Source organism: Gouania willdenowi, chromosome 5 (genome assembly GCF_900634775.1).
Source record: "Gouania willdenowi chromosome 5, fGouWil2.1, whole genome shotgun sequence".
NCBI classification, from domain to species: domain Eukaryota; kingdom Metazoa; phylum Chordata; class Actinopteri; order Blenniiformes; family Gobiesocidae; genus Gouania; species Gouania willdenowi.
In genome coordinates this window covers 26,804,091-26,822,694 of record NC_041048.1, presented here as the reverse complement: position 1 = coordinate 26,822,694, position 18,604 = coordinate 26,804,091, and the positions used below count along the sequence as shown (strand labels likewise).

The 18,604-nt window shown below is 38.8% G+C and overlaps 3 protein-coding genes across 10 annotated transcripts in view; 2 read left to right on the top strand and 1 right to left on the bottom strand.

Moving 5' to 3' along the window:
- Window positions 1-4,548, top strand: part of dlgap4b (discs, large (Drosophila) homolog-associated protein 4b) — a 141,308-nt gene extending 136,760 nt beyond the window's left edge. For 4 of the 7 annotated variants that reach the window (XM_028446681.1, XM_028446683.1, XM_028446684.1 and 1 more), the window contains 2 exons: window positions 12-182; window positions 803-4,548. In XM_028446681.1, the coding sequence (XP_028302482.1) occupies window positions 12-182; window positions 803-1,039 (408 nt within the window). In that variant the 3' untranslated portion in view covers window positions 1,040-4,548. The other 3 variants (XM_028446680.1, XM_028446685.1, XM_028446687.1) reach the window with 3 other exon arrangements.
- On the top strand, window positions 984-11,241 carry tgif2 (TGFB-induced factor homeobox 2). Of its 2 annotated transcripts, none has more exons than XM_028446689.1 (3): window positions 984-1,051; window positions 7,322-7,575; window positions 8,759-11,241. In XM_028446689.1, the coding sequence occupies exons 1-3, from the start codon at window positions 1,048-1,050 to the stop codon at window positions 9,953-9,955; spliced, it is 1,455 nt and encodes a 484-aa protein (XP_028302490.1). In that variant the 5' UTR covers window positions 984-1,047; the 3' UTR covers window positions 9,956-11,241. The 2 variants fall into 2 exon arrangements, with proteins under 2 accessions (XP_028302490.1, XP_028302489.1); XM_028446688.1 differs by lacking the exon at window positions 984-1,051 and adding an exon at window positions 5,819-6,045.
- A 1,302-nt stretch (window positions 11,242-12,543) lies between these two features.
- myl9b (myosin, light chain 9b, regulatory) lies at window positions 12,544-17,114 on the bottom strand. Its single transcript, XM_028445830.1, has 4 exons — window positions 16,960-17,114; window positions 14,840-15,043; window positions 13,281-13,442; window positions 12,544-13,205 (listed from the first exon to the last, which is right to left on the bottom strand). Exons 2-4 carry the CDS (start codon window positions 15,021-15,023, stop codon window positions 13,030-13,032), a joined length of 522 nt encoding a protein of 173 aa, XP_028301631.1. The 5' UTR covers window positions 15,024-15,043; window positions 16,960-17,114; the 3' UTR covers window positions 12,544-13,029.
- Between the last annotated feature and the right edge of the window lie 1,490 nt (window positions 17,115-18,604).

Below are 18,604 nucleotides of genomic sequence, written 5' to 3'. Positions count from 1 at the left end.
GTCATGGTCAGAATGTGAAGGCAGACCCCCGGCCCACAGCCCAGGACCTGGCAGGCTTCTGGGACCTGCTGCAACTCTCCATCGAGGACATCAGCCTCAAGTTTGACGAGCTCTATCATCTCAAGTCCAATGAGTGGCAGGCGCTGCCGCCTGCGGCTGCCCAGTCACCCTCTGAGCGGAAGGTACTTCCCACCCCTGGTGCTCAGTGCCCTGGCTGGGGTAGGAAAGCCGCCGAAACCGGCCTCTCTCCTCCCACCACTACCACCATTTTCTCCCCAAAGTCTTTTTTTAACCCCGTGTGGGATGAACCATTAATCAGTCTCCCTTCCAAATGGAAGTCCTTTTTACTACATGCATGGGTGCAATCATCTCAAAGAGGGCCATGCATTCTATACATGTGAACCCTTCCTTTGACCATGCATGTGCTCTTTTCTGCTGATGGAGCATGTCTGTAGAAGATGATGGAGCGTATTGCAGTGTTCTACTTTTGTGATGTTTGTGTTGTCTTTGTGCAGTCCATGCTGTGCATGTGTGTTTGTAGAAGTCCTTTTGGAACTGTTGCCTGTGTGCTTTGTTGTGTTTTTGCTTTTAAGTTCAGTTTTTGATACTTAATCAGCTCATGTAACCTCATACCTGACAGCACCTCATATCTAAAGTCGGCCTCTATCTCGTCCTCTCTAATGTACGTCAGCGTCGTGCTTGTTTTCTTTTCATCCAAGCAGCTGATGGTTGATACCCAACTGTGTTTTTCCTTCTTCAGTTAGTTCATAAAACTCTCCTCTCTCTCTATTTCATGACACAGCAGGACAGTGAGGGTCCTCTGATGACAAAGACGTCCGGTAAAGGACGGCCAGCGCTGAGCCGTGAGAACACAGACTCACCTTCAGCCTCTTCCTCAGCGACCGTGGAGAAGCAGAGACAGGAGGCCCGTAAGCGTCTGCTAGCAGCCAAGAAGGCCGCCTCGTTTCGACAGAACTCTGCCACGGAGAGTTCAGACAGCATCGAAATATACGTCCCGGAGGCTCAGACTCGTCTCTGAGGTGAACAATGGGTGAGAAGGAGCTGCAGAGCCTGATCAAAGGACAGCTGGGTGTTACACAAACACCTGCTTTTAAATGCATTACACTTTATTCATTGCTAAGATGCTAAGATGGGCAAAAGTGGGTAAGAATGCAATTTGGGGTCACTTCAACACTAATCTGTTTATAGGCTGGTCTTACTGGCATTATTTCATGCAACATTTAAAGAAATGTGAAGTCTTTGTGGACCCCATAGACTGGAAAGCAGGAGATCTCCTGGGCCATTAAAACCACAGCTGATGAACTTTCACTTTTCTTCTTCACTTCATATCATAAAACGCCACAAAGATTATTGTGACATTTTTTTCACTTTTCATCCTGCTCTCTTCCCAGATCACAAGCCATCTTGTAGCGTTACACACACTATTTTCACAAACACTACACACTTGCCGACGTACGTCTTCCTTGTATTTCTTTATTACTCTTTTTGATTTCTACATAGATTCTTATAGATCAGGTTATCTTTAATATGTTGGTATGATAAAACAAGCCAGGTTTGATGGTTAATCAGGCATTCATATAGTTCTTATAAAAGTGTTTGTCCCTCAGGATGATGTGACCATAAGATTTTAATCACCAGTGGGTAAATGGAAGAAATGTTATGTTTTGTAACAAGTTGGAATGAAATGAGTTTGTTGTTCACTAGTTTACAAATAAACACTGTAAAGCACAGTGTAGTAGCCATAAATACTAGATTTTGTTTTCTATCTAGGGGAAATATTTAAAACTTCTATTAGTTATTTATTTTTCACTCATTAGATTCTAACAAATCCATGAAAAATCTAAATGGACAAAAAGCAACACTTAGGAAAAACTGAGATGTTGTCCAGCCTCGCCATAATTTTAATAATTGTTTGTTGTTGAATATGTCTTGTTATTTTATATTTGTATATGAAATTGGGATTTTGTCCGTTTTTCTGAAAGGGGTTGGGATTTTGTTCCTTTGCCAGGTTTTCCTTTATAAGCTTTTACTGCAGAAATAATCTGGATTTTATTTGTTAATTTAATTGTAATTTAAGTGCTACAAGTACATTCATTTCACTTTAAACTCACTCAGATAAATCAGTTAAAGATCACAAAAACTCTTCCTGAATCATTGTTCTAACAGAGATTATTTGACATGTTATTTACTTTTTGTATTTATTTTTTCCTTTTCCAGCACTGCAGTGGCCAAAGTGGACAATTTCAGACTTACATACTGAAAAACAGGTTCATTGCTTTGTTGTGTGTTAATATTGTCTTAGAGGACACTGTTTTGGAACTGTGAAAGCTTTAGTTTTGGGCTCAATGTTGTCATTTTGAAGCACTTTTTTCATCTTTCAATTTAAGAGATACCATTTACATTTAGGGTTTGTTTATTGCTATGATGTTCATAAGACCTGCTATAAAGATTAAGCTTTATTTATGCTGAATCAAATATACACGACCACAAATCACTGGATTATGTTTACTTTAAGGACAATTCTGATCTTTCTCTTTTCAGCCATCAACATGTTTAAAGGGAACTGAGCATTTAAGACATGGATTTAGAGCCTTGGCTTAGAGAAGGTCTCATTGACTATTGCTTTTTTTTAAAAAGAATATTAGCAGCTATAAAGTGGCATATGTAACTCATGTTATCTATAAATATTCTGAAATGGAGCCTTGACTTTTTTAACTGCACTGCTTTCGCTGGAGGCTTCATGTGCAAACATTAATCAAACTGATGAAAAGCCATCACAAATCCCATTGTCTCAGCATTGGTTGACACTAAAGAGACGTGTTAAGGTTGATTCTTCCACTCCAGGGTTTCACTTGTAAATTGGCCTATCAAAACCAGTACATCTATGTCAGAAAACAATTATAACTGGGTAACCCATCTCCCCCATTCACAATTTGGTTTCATTCATGCATACCAACTGCATCCTTTTCCAGCCCCCCAACTGTGGCTTGAACGACTCATTCTCACCTCCCAAGCGAGGTGACACAGTGAAGTTGAAGATTCATTTGAATTGGAAAAAAGCCCAGGGTCAACTATTCTTCTCCTTTTTCCAGGCACTATTGCTCCTGATTGTTGGCCATTGTCTGCCTGCTCTGTTGGACGATCGGGGGTTCCTCCCCTTGTCGTTTTTTCATCAGCTTGACTGACAGGAGCTAGTAGCATCGTTCACACCTGAAACTTTGAGCAATACATACGTAATGATTAGGTTAGTTTTTGTTTTTTTAAAAAACAAAGAAAGATTGGGCCTCCTTGGCTTGCTAGGCTTTCAAAATTAACCCTGGGAACTTTTAGAAACATTTAAACTCAAAATAATTTCTAATCCTCCCCTTCATAATTGTCAACTTTCACTGACAGGTCCATCGTAATTTGTGTTTTTTTGTATGAAAAATGTCAGACAGAGTGATGTCTCATTTCTGATTCCTAAAGGTCTGGAAGATGGAAAATATCATTTAAGGGCAAAACTCCCCCGTAGCCATCAGATTTACAGTCTTTTCGCACTTGAGATGTGCCAAATACCAAAGAGTCGAAGTCAGAAAACATTGAATCATTAATGCAAAAAAGGTTTTAGCCCTGTGCATACCTGAGTCCACTGTCTTGGTTTGGCTTTTGTGATTCACACAGCTGCACAGTTGGAGGTAGATGTGGAGGTAGTTTGGCCTAAACCGCATCAGTGTGGGTGAGGGTGTCAAAGATAGATAGGGAAAGGCTTGTTTTGATTACGACCTACTTCTAATTCACTGTCACCCAGAAGTAAAAAGGGGAATCTCCTCATTGCCATTTTCTCTTTTTGTTTTCTTCTCCTCCAACTAAAAAATGACACAATTTGATACTGTCCTGTTTTATATTGATAAATGTTTATTTAAAATCTGAATGGGATCTTTGCACTGAATGTGTCTGTGACTTTTTAAGATGAGGATTTCCTTCATTTTGAGACAGCAGAATAGCAACGCTCCACTGTGCTCTGTGGGTTTCCTTGGAGGGAAAAAGCTGATTAGCAATTGTGCTTTGTTTCACAGACCTGGGGAGGGGCTGGAGACAGGGACAGAGAACTTACTACAGAAAATCACGATGTAGCAAAAAGTATCTAATAAAACGGCTAGATTTTGTTCTAAAACAAGCACATATATCAAAGACTCATCTGGTGTTTGATATGCAGCGTGTGTGTTTCAGGGTTTTGTGTTGTTTCAAACATTTGTGTTGTCTGAGACCAAACTGTAACTGGATGTATGTGTGGCTTTTAAAATGAACCTTTATCTATATCTTTGGCTTTAATCTCTCTCTGGACATGTGACTTAATATGTGCAATACTGAGTAGAATGCATTTTTTGACAGTAATAATAAACTAATAATGCCCATGTGCTTCTCAAAATGGTCCCCTGTATATAAAACAGTTTTAAAAGTGTAATCTTTAACTTTGAGGACAGTGCAGACCTGTTTATACTGTTTCAGGATTTGTCCTATATGATGCGAATATGTAACGATAATTAAAATGCATACTTTTTTCTAACTGTTGATCACGGTTGTGTTTTCTTTCTATTTTGTGCCAACACATAATAGTGCTGGAAATAACTCATTGTATTTTGTGTGAAAGGAATGTTTTTTTCTTTCTTTATTTATTTAGTTGGATTCCATTATCAAACACCTTAAAATGGTCAACTATATTTTTTAAATATTTGAAATGCATTCAGAGGGATTTCATTGAAAGTGGTTTCATATTGCTTTAAGTTTATTAAATGTTGATTTGAAAAAAGATTTTAGGGTCAACTTATTAGTTTATTTTTAACCACTGAAGGCTTTTTTTTATTTTTTTTATAAAGTCTTTATGGGCAACTTTAATACAATGTTAGATCATTTTAGGTCTCAATTGTATCTAATTGAAGTTCAGCTTGCAAACTAAAAAAATGTTATATTTGATAATATATGTGACAGCTAAATACTTGAATTTGTACTTTTCATTTTATTTGTTTCAATCTAACAAAAAAAAAAAAATATATATATATATATATATATATAAGCCCAACATAAATCATTTCATTCAAGGTACTATTCTCAAAAAACAAAAACAACACACATACAAATATACAATATTTAACAAAGAACATTTTATACTCTTACAAACATTTCTGCTGCTTTACATAACTTTCTAAAATATAAATTGTCCATTGAGCCTATAAGTCATCACCCAATACTGTTCTATTGTTACCCAATTCTACTTATTTCTCTTTAAAATATTTTACAATTAACAAAAATATAGTTATTATTTACAAATGCTTCTGCTAAACAAGAAAGTCACGTGATTTTACTATAGAAATGATTGAATCTGAGTTGTTTTTCCGAAAGTGTCCTAAATAATGTCTTTTAGTGACTGTGACTACATACACGATAAATCGTTTTATGTAAAGCCCTAATGGAGAAACGAAGAGACAGGAGTGGATATGAAAGATATCTGCTTAGTTTTATTTTATAAACGGAAACAAATGAACTTTAAAAAATAACACACACAAAAAAATAAAATAACACTGTTTACGTTTCTGCGCGGTGTTTGAATGAAAAGGGTCTCCAGTCAGTCACAACGACGCCGACTCGGACTCCGCTGTCCAGATGGGCTGTGATTGGCTGAAATGAGACAAGGGGGTGTGGCAGGCCGCTGTGATTGGTCCGCAGCTGTTGATGAGGAGGGATAAGTTCCGCAGCGACTGTCAAGATTGGCACATCCTGCGTTTACAGGTAAAAAAAAAAAAAAAAAAAAAAGGGGACCGAGCGGCAACAAAAATGGTCAGCGTTTATCTTTTCACCGAGATGTGACCCTTGAAGATTTCTTGTGCTGGGAAAGTACTACGAGTTACCGAAGGTACGCCGAACATCCTCGCCGTCTTGGAAGAAAGTCCCCCTTGGCTTTGGGGGACGCTTTGTACGGGAGAGTAACTTGGACAGCTGCGTGTTTTCAGCCAAGCCATCAACAAAGAATGAAGGCATCGAAAAGAGGTGAGAACCGCTCAGGTCCACACACACACCGTTATCACACACACACTGCCTCCGGCTGCTATGCGGAGGGTATTCGTGTGTTTGTGTGAGTGAGTGTTTGAATTTGGAGGGACAGCTTAGCAGCAGCTAGTTGTCTCCGGGGGCAGAGGCATGGTGTCCATCTGGCGGAGCGACATGCGGGAGCTGTGCGCCCCCTGACCGCCTTCTTTGTGCACACACACGGACGCTTCACTGACAGGGACACACACTTTGTTTCCCTACTATGTTTCAATGAAAGTGTGTGAGAGACAGTTGGTCTGTACTGGTGTTTACTGGGAGACCATCACCTCTGTAGAGCTGTCAGACTTCACAGGACTATTTCCTGCAGACTTCATGAGATCTCCCTCTGTTTTACAAACACAGTTTATCAGCCTGGAGATTGTATTCGGTTGATGTGATTACTTGCACTGGGTTTGTTGTCCGAATCAGTGATTTATTTATTTTTTAAGTGCAAATCAAAGTTGACCATTTGAAAAACTGCTGCAGCCCCCATTGATGCAGATCTGCAGCATTAAGCGAGCCACATAAGTTTAAGGATAAGTAGTTAAGATATTTGTTGCACTTTTTTGTCGTGAAAGTGATTAAATCGTGAAATTGCGCAGAAAGAGAAAAATGCATTGGCTACAATAAAGTACAAACATTGCTTTATCAGGCACAAACTCAACAATCCTCTGCATCAATTCAACTTTATTCTATTTTTCTTTGAAAAGAGCATTGATCTGTGTAGTTCTACACAACTTTCCTTGTGAGAAGCTGTAAATATGTTCGAACTGTGCAAATTTGCAAAAAAGTTTCTCCATGCATCTTTTGCACCGTTTCTTCATAAACAATATGTCCGTCCGTGCATCTTTTAGTTGCGTTTTCTGGGTGTGTGTGAAATGATAAGCACACTCCCCCATGGTTAATGGATTCCTCTGGCTACTGTGATGTTGATATGTGCTCCTTTTGTGAGGACAGGCGCTGCCCTGGGGGGTCAGGTTTCAGCAAAGCTCCAGAGCACAGGGTCTTTAGTCCTAACACAGGTCCCACCCCTGGGATCAGGCATGCTCCATTTTGTGGGGAGAATCCTCTCACTTGTTTAGCATTGATAAATACCAGCCAGGCAAACACACTTTAAGGACACAGTATGTGGTTAAGTAAAAATGACTCATATTCAAATAATCAGATCAAAGTTTATAGTTGTTTTCAGATTGATGATGATCCACACATTTACATTTCAACCTTTTGCCTCCCCCAGCCCGAGAGGAAGAGGAGTCCTTCTCGGACCCAGAGCATTCACCACCTCTGTCCAATGAAGATGATGATGATGAAGATTCCCCCATTGATCTGTCAGCAAGGGCAGACCTGGCCAAACGTCGTCGTCGTGGCAACCTACCAAAAGCTTCAGTGACCATTCTGAGGGATTGGCTGTATGAGCACCGCTACCACGCCTACCCCACAGAGCCTGAGAAGCTCCTGCTGTCAAAGCAGACAGACCTCACCGTGCTACAGGTAAAAGACTTCAGCATTCTAGAGATTTTCAACTAGAAAAAGTCACAATATTTATCTATTCAATGTCACATTTTCAGATTTATATTGAATTTTTTTGTTCACAGGGGGCAATTTTAAGGCACAAGTGAGCAACAAAACCAGACAATATTATAAATTACATATGTATGAATATACAGTAAACACAAGTTCAACAGTCCAAGTTACTCTATTTGTTTTGTTGGAGGAATTCCTGATTTTATCCTCAATGTTTGACACACTCAGTCAATCCTTCCTTTACATTCTCTGAAGCTATGTTCTCTTTTCTGGCACTGCTGGATGAATCTCTTCTCGTGCTGCCACCTGCTACAATTATCTATATTAATATACTAATAATACTATGAAGTAGTCCCCAAAACATTTAAGTTGAATTCTACAACAAGAACATCTTTTTGAAAGGATTACGGTTTAGTTTTTCTCCAGCTTTTGTGCCACTAGAGGGGGTTGCTGAGGACCTGACAGACCAAGGAATGAGGGGTATTAGTCAGGGTTAAAAATATAACCACAATAGATTTTTTTTTTTTTTACAATTAATTACATTTAAAGCTGCTTGGGACAAAAACATTTGAACAGAAAAAGATATAGTGTAGGCCTCATAGATCAATACATTTAAGATCATGTGCAAACACATTTCTGGTATTTTCATGGTTTGAAAGAGTGGTGATATCACTGAGAAAAACACAGAACAAAAATGGTGGCAAGGCAACAACAAGAAATGTTAGAATGAAGTAAAAAGTTGAATCACGCATCAGTCTATGGGATTCTACATCCCACAATGCAATGCACAAAACTTTTCCAGGAATGTCAATAAACCACATGTTGACAGCAGAGATCAAAACAAACTTTTGAGTGGCAAATTGAAGCTTTTTACATCTGTTTTTGAGAATGATCTTTGATTTGATTCATAATTCCTAGAGTATGTTTTATTAGATGAAGAAATATGGTCCTGAGCAGCTTTAATAATAGGCAAACAAAAGTTATGTATGGTGTTCATATTTACAGATAACCGATTGCATCTCTGCATCCTGAACTATAATAAACACAATGTAATAGAAAATGGAAAGCATTGAGTCTGTATAGGATAGGGTGTATTACGCCTCCTTCGCTGTTTTACTTATACAACCGTATCTATTCTTTTTATTCACAGATTTGCAACTGGTTCATCAATGCACGTCGACGCATTCTCCCAGAAATGCTTCGTAAAGATGGTCAAGACCCCTCCAAGTACACCATTTCCCGTAAATTCTGCCTGAAGCATGAAGTCCTGGCGGTGGACCGCGGTCGATCCAGAACTCCTGAAAGCAGCATCTCCTCCGACTCCTCTCAGCCTCCATCGGCTGCCACCGGCCCTGCACCAATTAGAGACCTCAACATGCTCGGAACAATAGCGTCTGCTATTCTGACGGGCGCCAATGGATCCATGAATGCACTGATGAACACGGACACTCGGACTCTGATCGATGCTGGAATGAGAATGGAGGCCTACTCGGCTTCTTTCTCAAGCAAAAATGCTGCAGCTTGCACTAGCAGCGGCCTCATAAACACGCCTCCCCAGTCACCAGCTGATGCCCCCGACTTATCTTCTTTTATGGTGCTGGTTGATCTGGCAGTGCAGAGGGCTTTAAAGCTGGAGAACCAGCAGAGGGTCAGTACCAGATGTCTGGGCAGCATCACTGACCTAACTCCTCCTTCAGAACATGGCCAGCAGGTGATGGATCCTTCCAAAGTGCAGAGCCTGATGGAGAAGGCCATGGCTGGACCTGTGTCTGCTTCAGTCACGTCCTCACGACCATCAGCGCTTCCTGTGTTACTTCCAAACACCATTCAAAGCTCAGGTGTCAATCATCCCCACATCATCAGAGCTCATCTCTCCTCCATCATGCCCACGTCTTCCTCATCATGTGAGAAAGCTGCTCCACCTCTTCCTGCGGTGTCACGACCCACCACCAGCTCCAGTCCTGCTCCTGCTCCTGGATTCACTCCAACCGCTACATCTTCTCCTGTCATTCTCCACCTTCCACTTTACCAACCCACATTAATCCCTGTCAGCATCGCTTGCACGATGCCGGCTTCCCCGATCACACCCGTGTGCACCAGTGCCCTGGCTCCAACTGTGGTCCCAGCAACGCCCCCCACCACCACTGCAGTCACACCTCTGGTTGGCCTCACCCCACCTCTGCAGCTGTCTTCCTCCTCTTCTTCTTCTTCCAGCAGCTCTCAGAGGAATACCACCATTATGTGGAATATGGTTCCCACTGAGGGCAGGCAAGTGGCAAGGACGGGCATCACCACAGTGTGGGGCCCCAAACACAGCCTGCACACGGTGAGCGAAACCGTTAACTGAACGCTGCTGCAGAGAGATGAGTTGTTGCTTATTAAGCCCAAACCTGATTGGAAGATGACACTGTATGAAGATGAATGTATCCGCTCCTGTCTGTTCTGACTGCATAGCTGCCAGTTTCTGTTAGAAACTGAAAGGACGGACATTAGACCTTTACCTATCTTTTTTTCCTTTTTTCAAGAGATTGTAATGACTTTTATTTTTTTTTTAAACTTTTTATGCTGGGTATAAAACATTCCTGCTTTTAATCTAAGTATTTTGTACAGTAGTATTTTTTTATCCTTTAACTGTACAGACTCTTCATGGTGTAACCACCAGCACAAATGTCTTCTCTGAATGTTTTTTTTTTTTTTAAATACCTTTTCTACAATTGACACTCATTCTTCAAAACCAACAGGTTGTTTGACTGATTTTATTTTTTTGTACATTTTTTATAAATATATATAGACCCTTTTAGATGTGCAATTCAGAAGAATGTTTGCTTACTCACAACAGAGGCAAAGCATTGGGAGATATTACAGCACATTTTTTAATGAATGATTAATTTTGATGTATCCTAGCCTCCTGCCTTATCTCTCTGTTCAATGTTAGCCTTTGTTTGCCAATTTCTGCCCAAACAAAACAACAGTATTGTAATTTTATTGTCCTGCAACTTTTTCTTTTTTAGTTAATAGAGAAGTACATGCAATGTGACTTCTTAATGTTTTTGGGTGCAAAAACAAAGTACGATATGTACCTCTACATGGTTTAGTTTCCTGATGATTGGGGGCCTTGCATGGTCAGTATTTGCCAAACCTGAATGTCTGGACTACTTTAGAAAAAGGTAATGCACATTATGGCTTGGCAAGTAAAATTTAACTGATTGTAAAATACTCTATGTTTTCTTGGAATTATCATCACCTGTGCATTCCACTTGTAAGTGTTTCTCTAGGTTGTGAAATCATTTCTATGTGACGATTAGGGTTAAACCAACCTCTTTTCCTACCTGGACTTTGGTTTACTGTAGCAATGTGTGATTAATGTGATAAATGCTGGAAATTGTTTTATCCTCATGTATCATTCAGTTGTTTTTTATTTTTCTTCTTTTTTTATGTGCTAGATTTTTGACGGAGGAACTGGAACTCATTTCTTCCTCCCTTTCTGTTTGGTACTCAGACTAATGTCTATGTATACCTCACTTTACACAGAACCTGCCAGTTCTGTAGATTTCTTTTTCTTTTTTTGGAGCCAGTAAAGATTGTAATGTTACATGTAAATATTTTGAAGGTTTCTTTTGTATTGAATTTGTTGTTGCTGTTATTTCACTTTTTTTTTTTTTTTTTTCTTTACCATGTGAAACCCAAGTGACCAATGGCGGTGTGACCAGCTGCTGTGCCTTAAATTTACGATTGAGGGGAAAATATCTCTCAGAAATCAAGTCTGTGCAATATGTGCCTTTATTCTTCTTGTGTGTTTTTTTTTTTTTTTATAAAATAAAGATGACTAGAAAATCCATACTGTTTCATTGTTTATTTTAATTTATAAAGTACATTTAAATTGAGGTGAATGTTTCGGGCTTGCAAAGTGCTGTACTTAATAATCAGTATTTGTATTGTGAGCAATGCTGGTGGTATCAGGCAGGGTTGGGGTCAATTATAATTGTAATCGTGTAATTCATAAATTAAAATTGTGATTTAATTTAAAAAATCTGTTGCTGTTATAATCATTATTGAATTGTAATTGAGTTCAGATAATTGACTTTTGGAAATTCTATAAAAACTGTCAACTACAATTTAATTAAACACAAATCTGGGGAACCATGTCACAGTTCTGTCTTACACATATGTAAAATACAATCATCAAAATATATTTCATATCAACTTTACCTGACACTTCTCAGCATTATTTTACCATTTAAAAAAATAATAAATAAATCTAGGGGTATACTGACAGACAAAAGACTTTGATGCCCACTCCAAAAATATTAAAACCAATATTTTCATTGGCTAGGAAGCCTGACATGGTAACCAAGAGATGAGAAACTAATTAGATGATGAATAATATTTTTAGTGTATTTTACAGATGATTTAAGACATGGGTCAATCTGACCCGTTGTCATTAGAGAGGCTAACAGAAAGCTAACACAAGAGGAAGGTTACATTTAATGGGATTAGGCTCAGTAATTGTAATTCATTGTAATTGAAAACATTTCAGGGGTAAATAATGAATGTAATTTAAATTGTATTTGGAAAAAATCCTGGTCACTGTAATCATAATTGAGTTGTAATTGAACATGGATAACTGAAAAATGTAATCGACCCCAACCCTGCAACAGGATACATGCACTAGTTAATAAGCACTTGTTACTGGCAGCACAGCCATTACAATACTGACTTTCATTACATCCAATCCAGCGACTAATACCCTTTATAATTGTTTTTTTAAGTGTTAGAGATTGTGCAGGGCCAGGTTTTGTCACAGTACCAACATAAATCTGCTAAACCATATACAGTGAATGTCACAATGCAATTTCCTCATAGATTTAACATACATGCACTTCTTAGACACTATTAAGTAGTCCAGTGATAATGCTAATGAAATCACACCAAACATACACAAACAGTTACTTTATTTGCCTGGGTGATTTCAAAACTGAATTCCTTCAGCAACAGACAAAAACATCAGCTGAGGGGTAAAACAAAACAGGTCGACTGGGTGGATTCCATCAAATGTAACTCCTTTGATTGTCCAACACTTATTTACCAAGTGAAATCTTTTTTGTTTTTATTTTACAAAATGAATTAATTGGGCATTAAAGCCCTTTATGTTTTAAAGTAAAATGGAAGTTCAAATAATACACACAGACAACAATCACAGTCCAACCAGTTTAGGAGTATAAGGTTTCCATTAAACAAATACAAAGATTGCTCATTTCAATTGTTTGTTTAAAAGTATATATATAAACTCACTTTATTGTGTAAAGTAGATTTCAATGGTTACATACAGTAATTTGGTCAGAAGCATTTTTTTCTTTTTTATGTGGCAATTAGAATGAGTGGGCCTGGGTTTTCTGGTTCAGATTGTGTGTTATTCACTATCTACTCATCATCTTTTTCTTTGGCGCCGTGTTTAAGAATCCGTGTAAACTCTGCGTAGTTGAAGTTGCCCCTCTTGTCAATTGGCGCCTCACGAAAAAGCTCGTCCACTTCCTCGTCCGTGAAGCGATCTCCCATGGTGGTGAGCAGGTCTCTCAGGTGGTCTTCATGAATGACACCTTTGATGCAGATAGCATATATTAGACAGATCAGAGTGTGTGTAGGTGTGTGTTCTGATAATTACAATAACTTACCAGATCCTTCCTCGTCAAAGCAAGCAAAGGCGTTCCGAATTACGTCTTCTGGGTCAGTTCCGTTGAGCCGTTCTCCAAACATGGTGAGGAACATGGTGAAGTTAATCGGCCCTGGTGCTTCACTCATCATCCCCTCTAGGTATTCATCAGAGGGATTCTTACCTGGAAACCAAACACTTGGTTTAATGTATTTAAAGGTTCTCTCAGCCATCCAGGCCAAACAAGAACAGAGGCAGCAATTAATGAAGTTGAATAAATTTCCCAAGAATTGTCCTTGAAGATGTTTTTAATAATATAAAGAGGATTTTCCAGGTCAAGCTTTACTTTAGAACAGTGCTTCTTAACCTGGGTTTGATTGAATCCCAGGGGCTCATTGACCCAGTCTCTGGGATGGTGGTAGAGGGGTTGTCTTCTGATCGAGAGGTTGGGCTATACCTGTCTATGTGTTGTAGTGTCCTTGGGCAAGTCGTAGTGTCCTTGGGCAAGACACTGAACCCATTGGTTGACTCGCACCTTGCATGGCAGCTCAGTCCCATGGGTGAGTGATTTGATATTGTGAAGCACTTTGGGACTATACCTCTGTGGTTATAAAGCGCATATAAATAAATTCCATTTAACATAAAACAATATTACATTTGAATTCTAAAGTTAAAAGCGTTTAGAACACAGCAAAATAAAATTGCCCAGGCTAAAGTGTGTGTCTGAATGATAATTATAACATTGTTTCAAATAAATCTTATTTTATTTGTTCAATTACGAATGCACGGATGAAGCTTGCAGGTTTCAGTGCCTCCAATAAGGTTTTAGAACTATGAAGAGAGGAAAAGTCCTCCATGAATAGGCTACACTACACACAGTTTCTTCACTGTATGCTAAATAATATTAATTTTAAAGAGTAACCAAATCTCAAAACCACTCATTTCTGCTGAAAACAAATGTATTTGGATATGAAGTAGTGCTGTTGGTTGATTCATGTCCACTTCTTGACATTTAAATCAAAGTATTTCAATTTGGCATTTTTTGTTATTAAAATGTAAGAGTGACTGCCCTCTATGGGTTGAAACCTGACTATCATGATCACATTTTGCAAATGATTGAGACGAAGGCTCATGACATTTTGAAGGCAGCTTTTGTCATAAACTACCACTGTAGCACTACCACTTTAAAAACTAGTGCCTTTTGACTCTGCAATCAGTGGCCATTAGGCTAGATACAGTGAGTTATTAGTTGGTAGAATGGGTAGCATAGTTATTTCTTTGGAGATGTGACCAAGAGTGTCTGGACGTGTCTTAAATGCTCCAGGAGTCCAGTCCATTATCAAGGCAGCTTTTTTCATTTCTAGCCTTGATGAACATCAGCCAAAATCTCTGGGTTTAGCAACTCTTTAAACCCCGGAAATTTTTCTAGTTGAGGTTTGTCTAACGTCTTGTATCTCCCTCTTGAGATTGCAGCATTACAGTAATAAAAAAAACAGCAGGCTTCAGCCTAACTGTTTCCTTTGAGGCTCATGTCTAATCAAAAAAAACCTCTTCTTATTCTATTTTTGTTTTTTCTTTTACCAAGAGACGCCAGCATGTCATGCAGATCCTCCTTATCAATGAAGCCGTCTCTGTTCTGGTCGATCATGTTGAAAGCCTCTTTAAACTCCTGGATCTGGGACTGGTCAAACATGGCGAACACATTGGAGGTGGCTCTCTGTGGACGCTTTTTGGTGGTCTTTCCCTTGGCGCGCTTGCTCGACATGGTGGCGGCAGATTCTGGACCTTTAACACACATCCATACAGAAGTTAATTTCAGCATCCACCTTTGTCTCCTTTATTTATGTTATTTCATATGTGCTTCTCCAATACAGGAGAATCCCAAGAGAAGATGATTTTCACACTGTGATGGTGATCACATCACTGCAGGTTTCAGATCTCTCCTAAATTAGACCTGTCACTCATGCTCATCGTGCACATGCAGGAAAAGGGATAGGCAAGTGAATTTGGCCCGATAGTTGCTCTAAAGCATGACATCATGTCATTAGTGATGTGAATTGTGCTCATTATACTGTAACAAGTTGGTACTTATTTTTTAGGGTGGGGTTTTGATTCATTACTACTTGTTGACTTTCAACTCAAAAACAACACTGAAGAGAATAATGGGTGCAAAATCATAACCGAACAAGCCATGACATTGCAGAAAAGCACAACTTATTTCATTAATATTAGCTTTTGATTCGTAAATGTGAATGTGCTCATCACCTTTAGGCTACGAAACTGGTATTCTCATTTGCATATACAGTGGGAACAAATGTGTCTGCTTGCTCATACACATCTCTGCACACTGGCATTAAATAACACCGCTAAGAACCATTCACCCACCTCCAATAATGATCACTAATATATTTAGCAAAAATGAGACTTTTGTTTTTCAGTCTGGACCTAATTCATGTTATTTCCTCATAATCCAAAGACTGACTTTAGATAATGTCTCTCAAAACCCGAAATGTCAGCTTTTACAGTTCATGATTTATTTCTGACTCCGTCTTGAGTAAATTATTCTATCTCATTAGCTTCTTACGAAACAAAACTATAAGAGACAGACATTTGGTTTCTACAAAATCACTGGGTTCACATTAGTCTGTAGGGGCCACTTTAGTCAGAATTACGGTTTTTAGGCCAGACTACTGGCCACTCACTTTGTCCTTCTTTTTCTTCTTGTTGTGTACACTAGTTAAAATCCCTACTTCTTTATTATTCATGTATAATCTATGAATGTGTACACATCGATGCTCAGAGCCAGATTTTTGATTTGGGGCCCGGAAAGAAAAAAGAAAGAAAGTCGATTTCTCATTTTTTTGGGAGTCAATTATTACGATGGTTAGTGGTATTGAATCATTGGCACGTACCAATTTTTAAATGGGGCCCATTACAATGTACGTGTCACGGGGGCGCCAGGGGGACCATTTGATTATCAATACGAAGATGGATCCTTGGACTTTATGCATTCATAGCATGAAAAGAAGATCCGATTTTTCTTCTATTGCAACAGCAACCAGTCTACTGTAGAAAATAAGAAACAACTCTCTCAAACCTCAGTGCCATGTGTCAGCTTGGCTATGTCTGACTATTGTGTTTGTCACTTAAAGGCCCTTTCATTCACTGGAGATCACAAAGCTGCTCTGTCCCTGCATCCAATTAAAGCTCCCAGTCACACACAGTCTGATATTACCAAACACTGTGTCAGTCATCACTATCCCTTTTCACAAGTCAGGCAGGTCACACACCTTTACTGAGGATGAGACATTTTAGGAGCAACAGTGAAGAACAGTGAAGAATTCCAAACACACACGCACACACACACTCTCAAAGAAAACATGATGTCAGGTGAAAGTCCACAACAGATGATTTAAAGGGTGAGTAACAGTAGGAATGTCCTGTTTCAATGTATTGCACTGGTGTTTTTCAAACATGAATACAATACACAGAAGACGTCTTCATCATGATCAACAGGTTAGATTCCCTTTTTTGGCTGATATTTGATCATTCTTTGGAAGTCTCGCCTTTCCTTCACTTTCAGCACTGACAGAGGAAAAAAATCCAACAAAGCACACATTCATCTCTGGAAAACATATGACAGCATCACTTTAAACTATACAAACCATTACATTGGTTTAAAAAACATTTTAGATCCTCACCTTGACTTCAGGTGGAAATGTTTGGGGAGTTCCTCCAAATCCAGCAGTGTGTGAAAGGAAGCAGGCAGTCCCACTGAACAATCAGATTCCCAGTGAGTCCCAGTGTGTCCCTCCCCTTTCCTCTGTGGCCAATGGAAAGTCTGGTCTGTCCCATACAAAGACATCCCAGGCCAAACCGTTTCTCCATACAAGGCGAAAGAATGCACAGACTGCAGACTGCTACTGCCACAGAGCTGCTCAGAATGTTTGGGGAAAAGGCAGAAGTGACAGGAAATACGATAAGGACGCCTTATTTAGAAAGAAAGCATCCAAACATTGTTGTAGCGCTTTATGATGTGGGAGCAACAGCAAAAACACTTTGGTAGGTTTCTGTTGCTGGCTTCAGGGTTTCCTGTTACTGTAGATGTTGGGGATCAGTGTTTGCTCTTTGGCTGACAATGGCACACAAGAAAAACAATTGTGTATTCCAGTAGTTCCCCAACTTTTCACAGTTCCGTACCCTTCAGACATTTAACCTGAAGCCATGCACCCCCTACTGCTGTTTTTTTCCAACCTTGGGATCGTGACCCCATGTTGGGTCGCCTGAAATTCCAATGAGGTCCCCTGAAATGTCTAGTAATTAATAATAATAATAATAAAAAAAATACTGATTCAAAATGTATTTTAAAAACGTTTTAACTATTATTCTTTTTCAAATTATTACACTACACACACACACACACACACACACACACACACACACACACACACACACACACACACACACACACACACACACACACACACACACTAATCTTAACTAATAATAACTGTATTCTATACTTTCACTTTTTTTAAATAGAAATGTTGTTCAAATAAAATGCATCTTGTGACTTTGTGCACTAATCCTGGCAACAACAAACATTTTCAAAAGCTATTTATTGTAGAAAGAAAGAAAAAGTCTCTGGAAACTCCCTACAGTCAAATTTGTCTCTCAATTTTACCTATCCTGTTGAGGAATAATAATGTATAATACAAAAAAAAAAATAATAATAATAAAAATACTCTGTAAGGAATGTAAATTGGGAAAGAAATGTAGCTCTCGTCATATTTGTGCTTTTTTGTAGACATTGTTTCTCTGTCCCTATGGGTCGTCTAAGTCTTACAATGGCTAATGTGTAATTTGTGTCAATGCATGGAGGCTCCTGACTGCTGGTTGATTTATATTCTAGTATACAATTCTTAATTTACGTACCCCTGGGGGTACCTGTACCCTACTTTGGGAACCTAGGGTGTATTCTTCACTAAATCAAAGAAAACGTACATTTTCTTAGGCGATTCCCCCCACAGTATGCAGTTTTCTTTTTGCCATATGATTTCTATGAAAAAAAAAAGTCTAATATTCTGACTGTTGTCTTTTTGAGACTTAGCATTAGCCTCTCAACAAATTCCAGCATTCTTTAGATAATTCGTTTTTGGGAACGTCCTCATCTTTGCAAATGTCTTTGAATGAGTTCAACTTAACATTTTCATTATACTGTCTCCATATTTTTAAGATTATATCTTTTATTACATCTATTTATTTTTGCTATATTTCAAGTTTTGTTTTAAAAGTAAAATCACATTTAATCAAAATACATTTATAACATTTTCAAATACTGGGAAA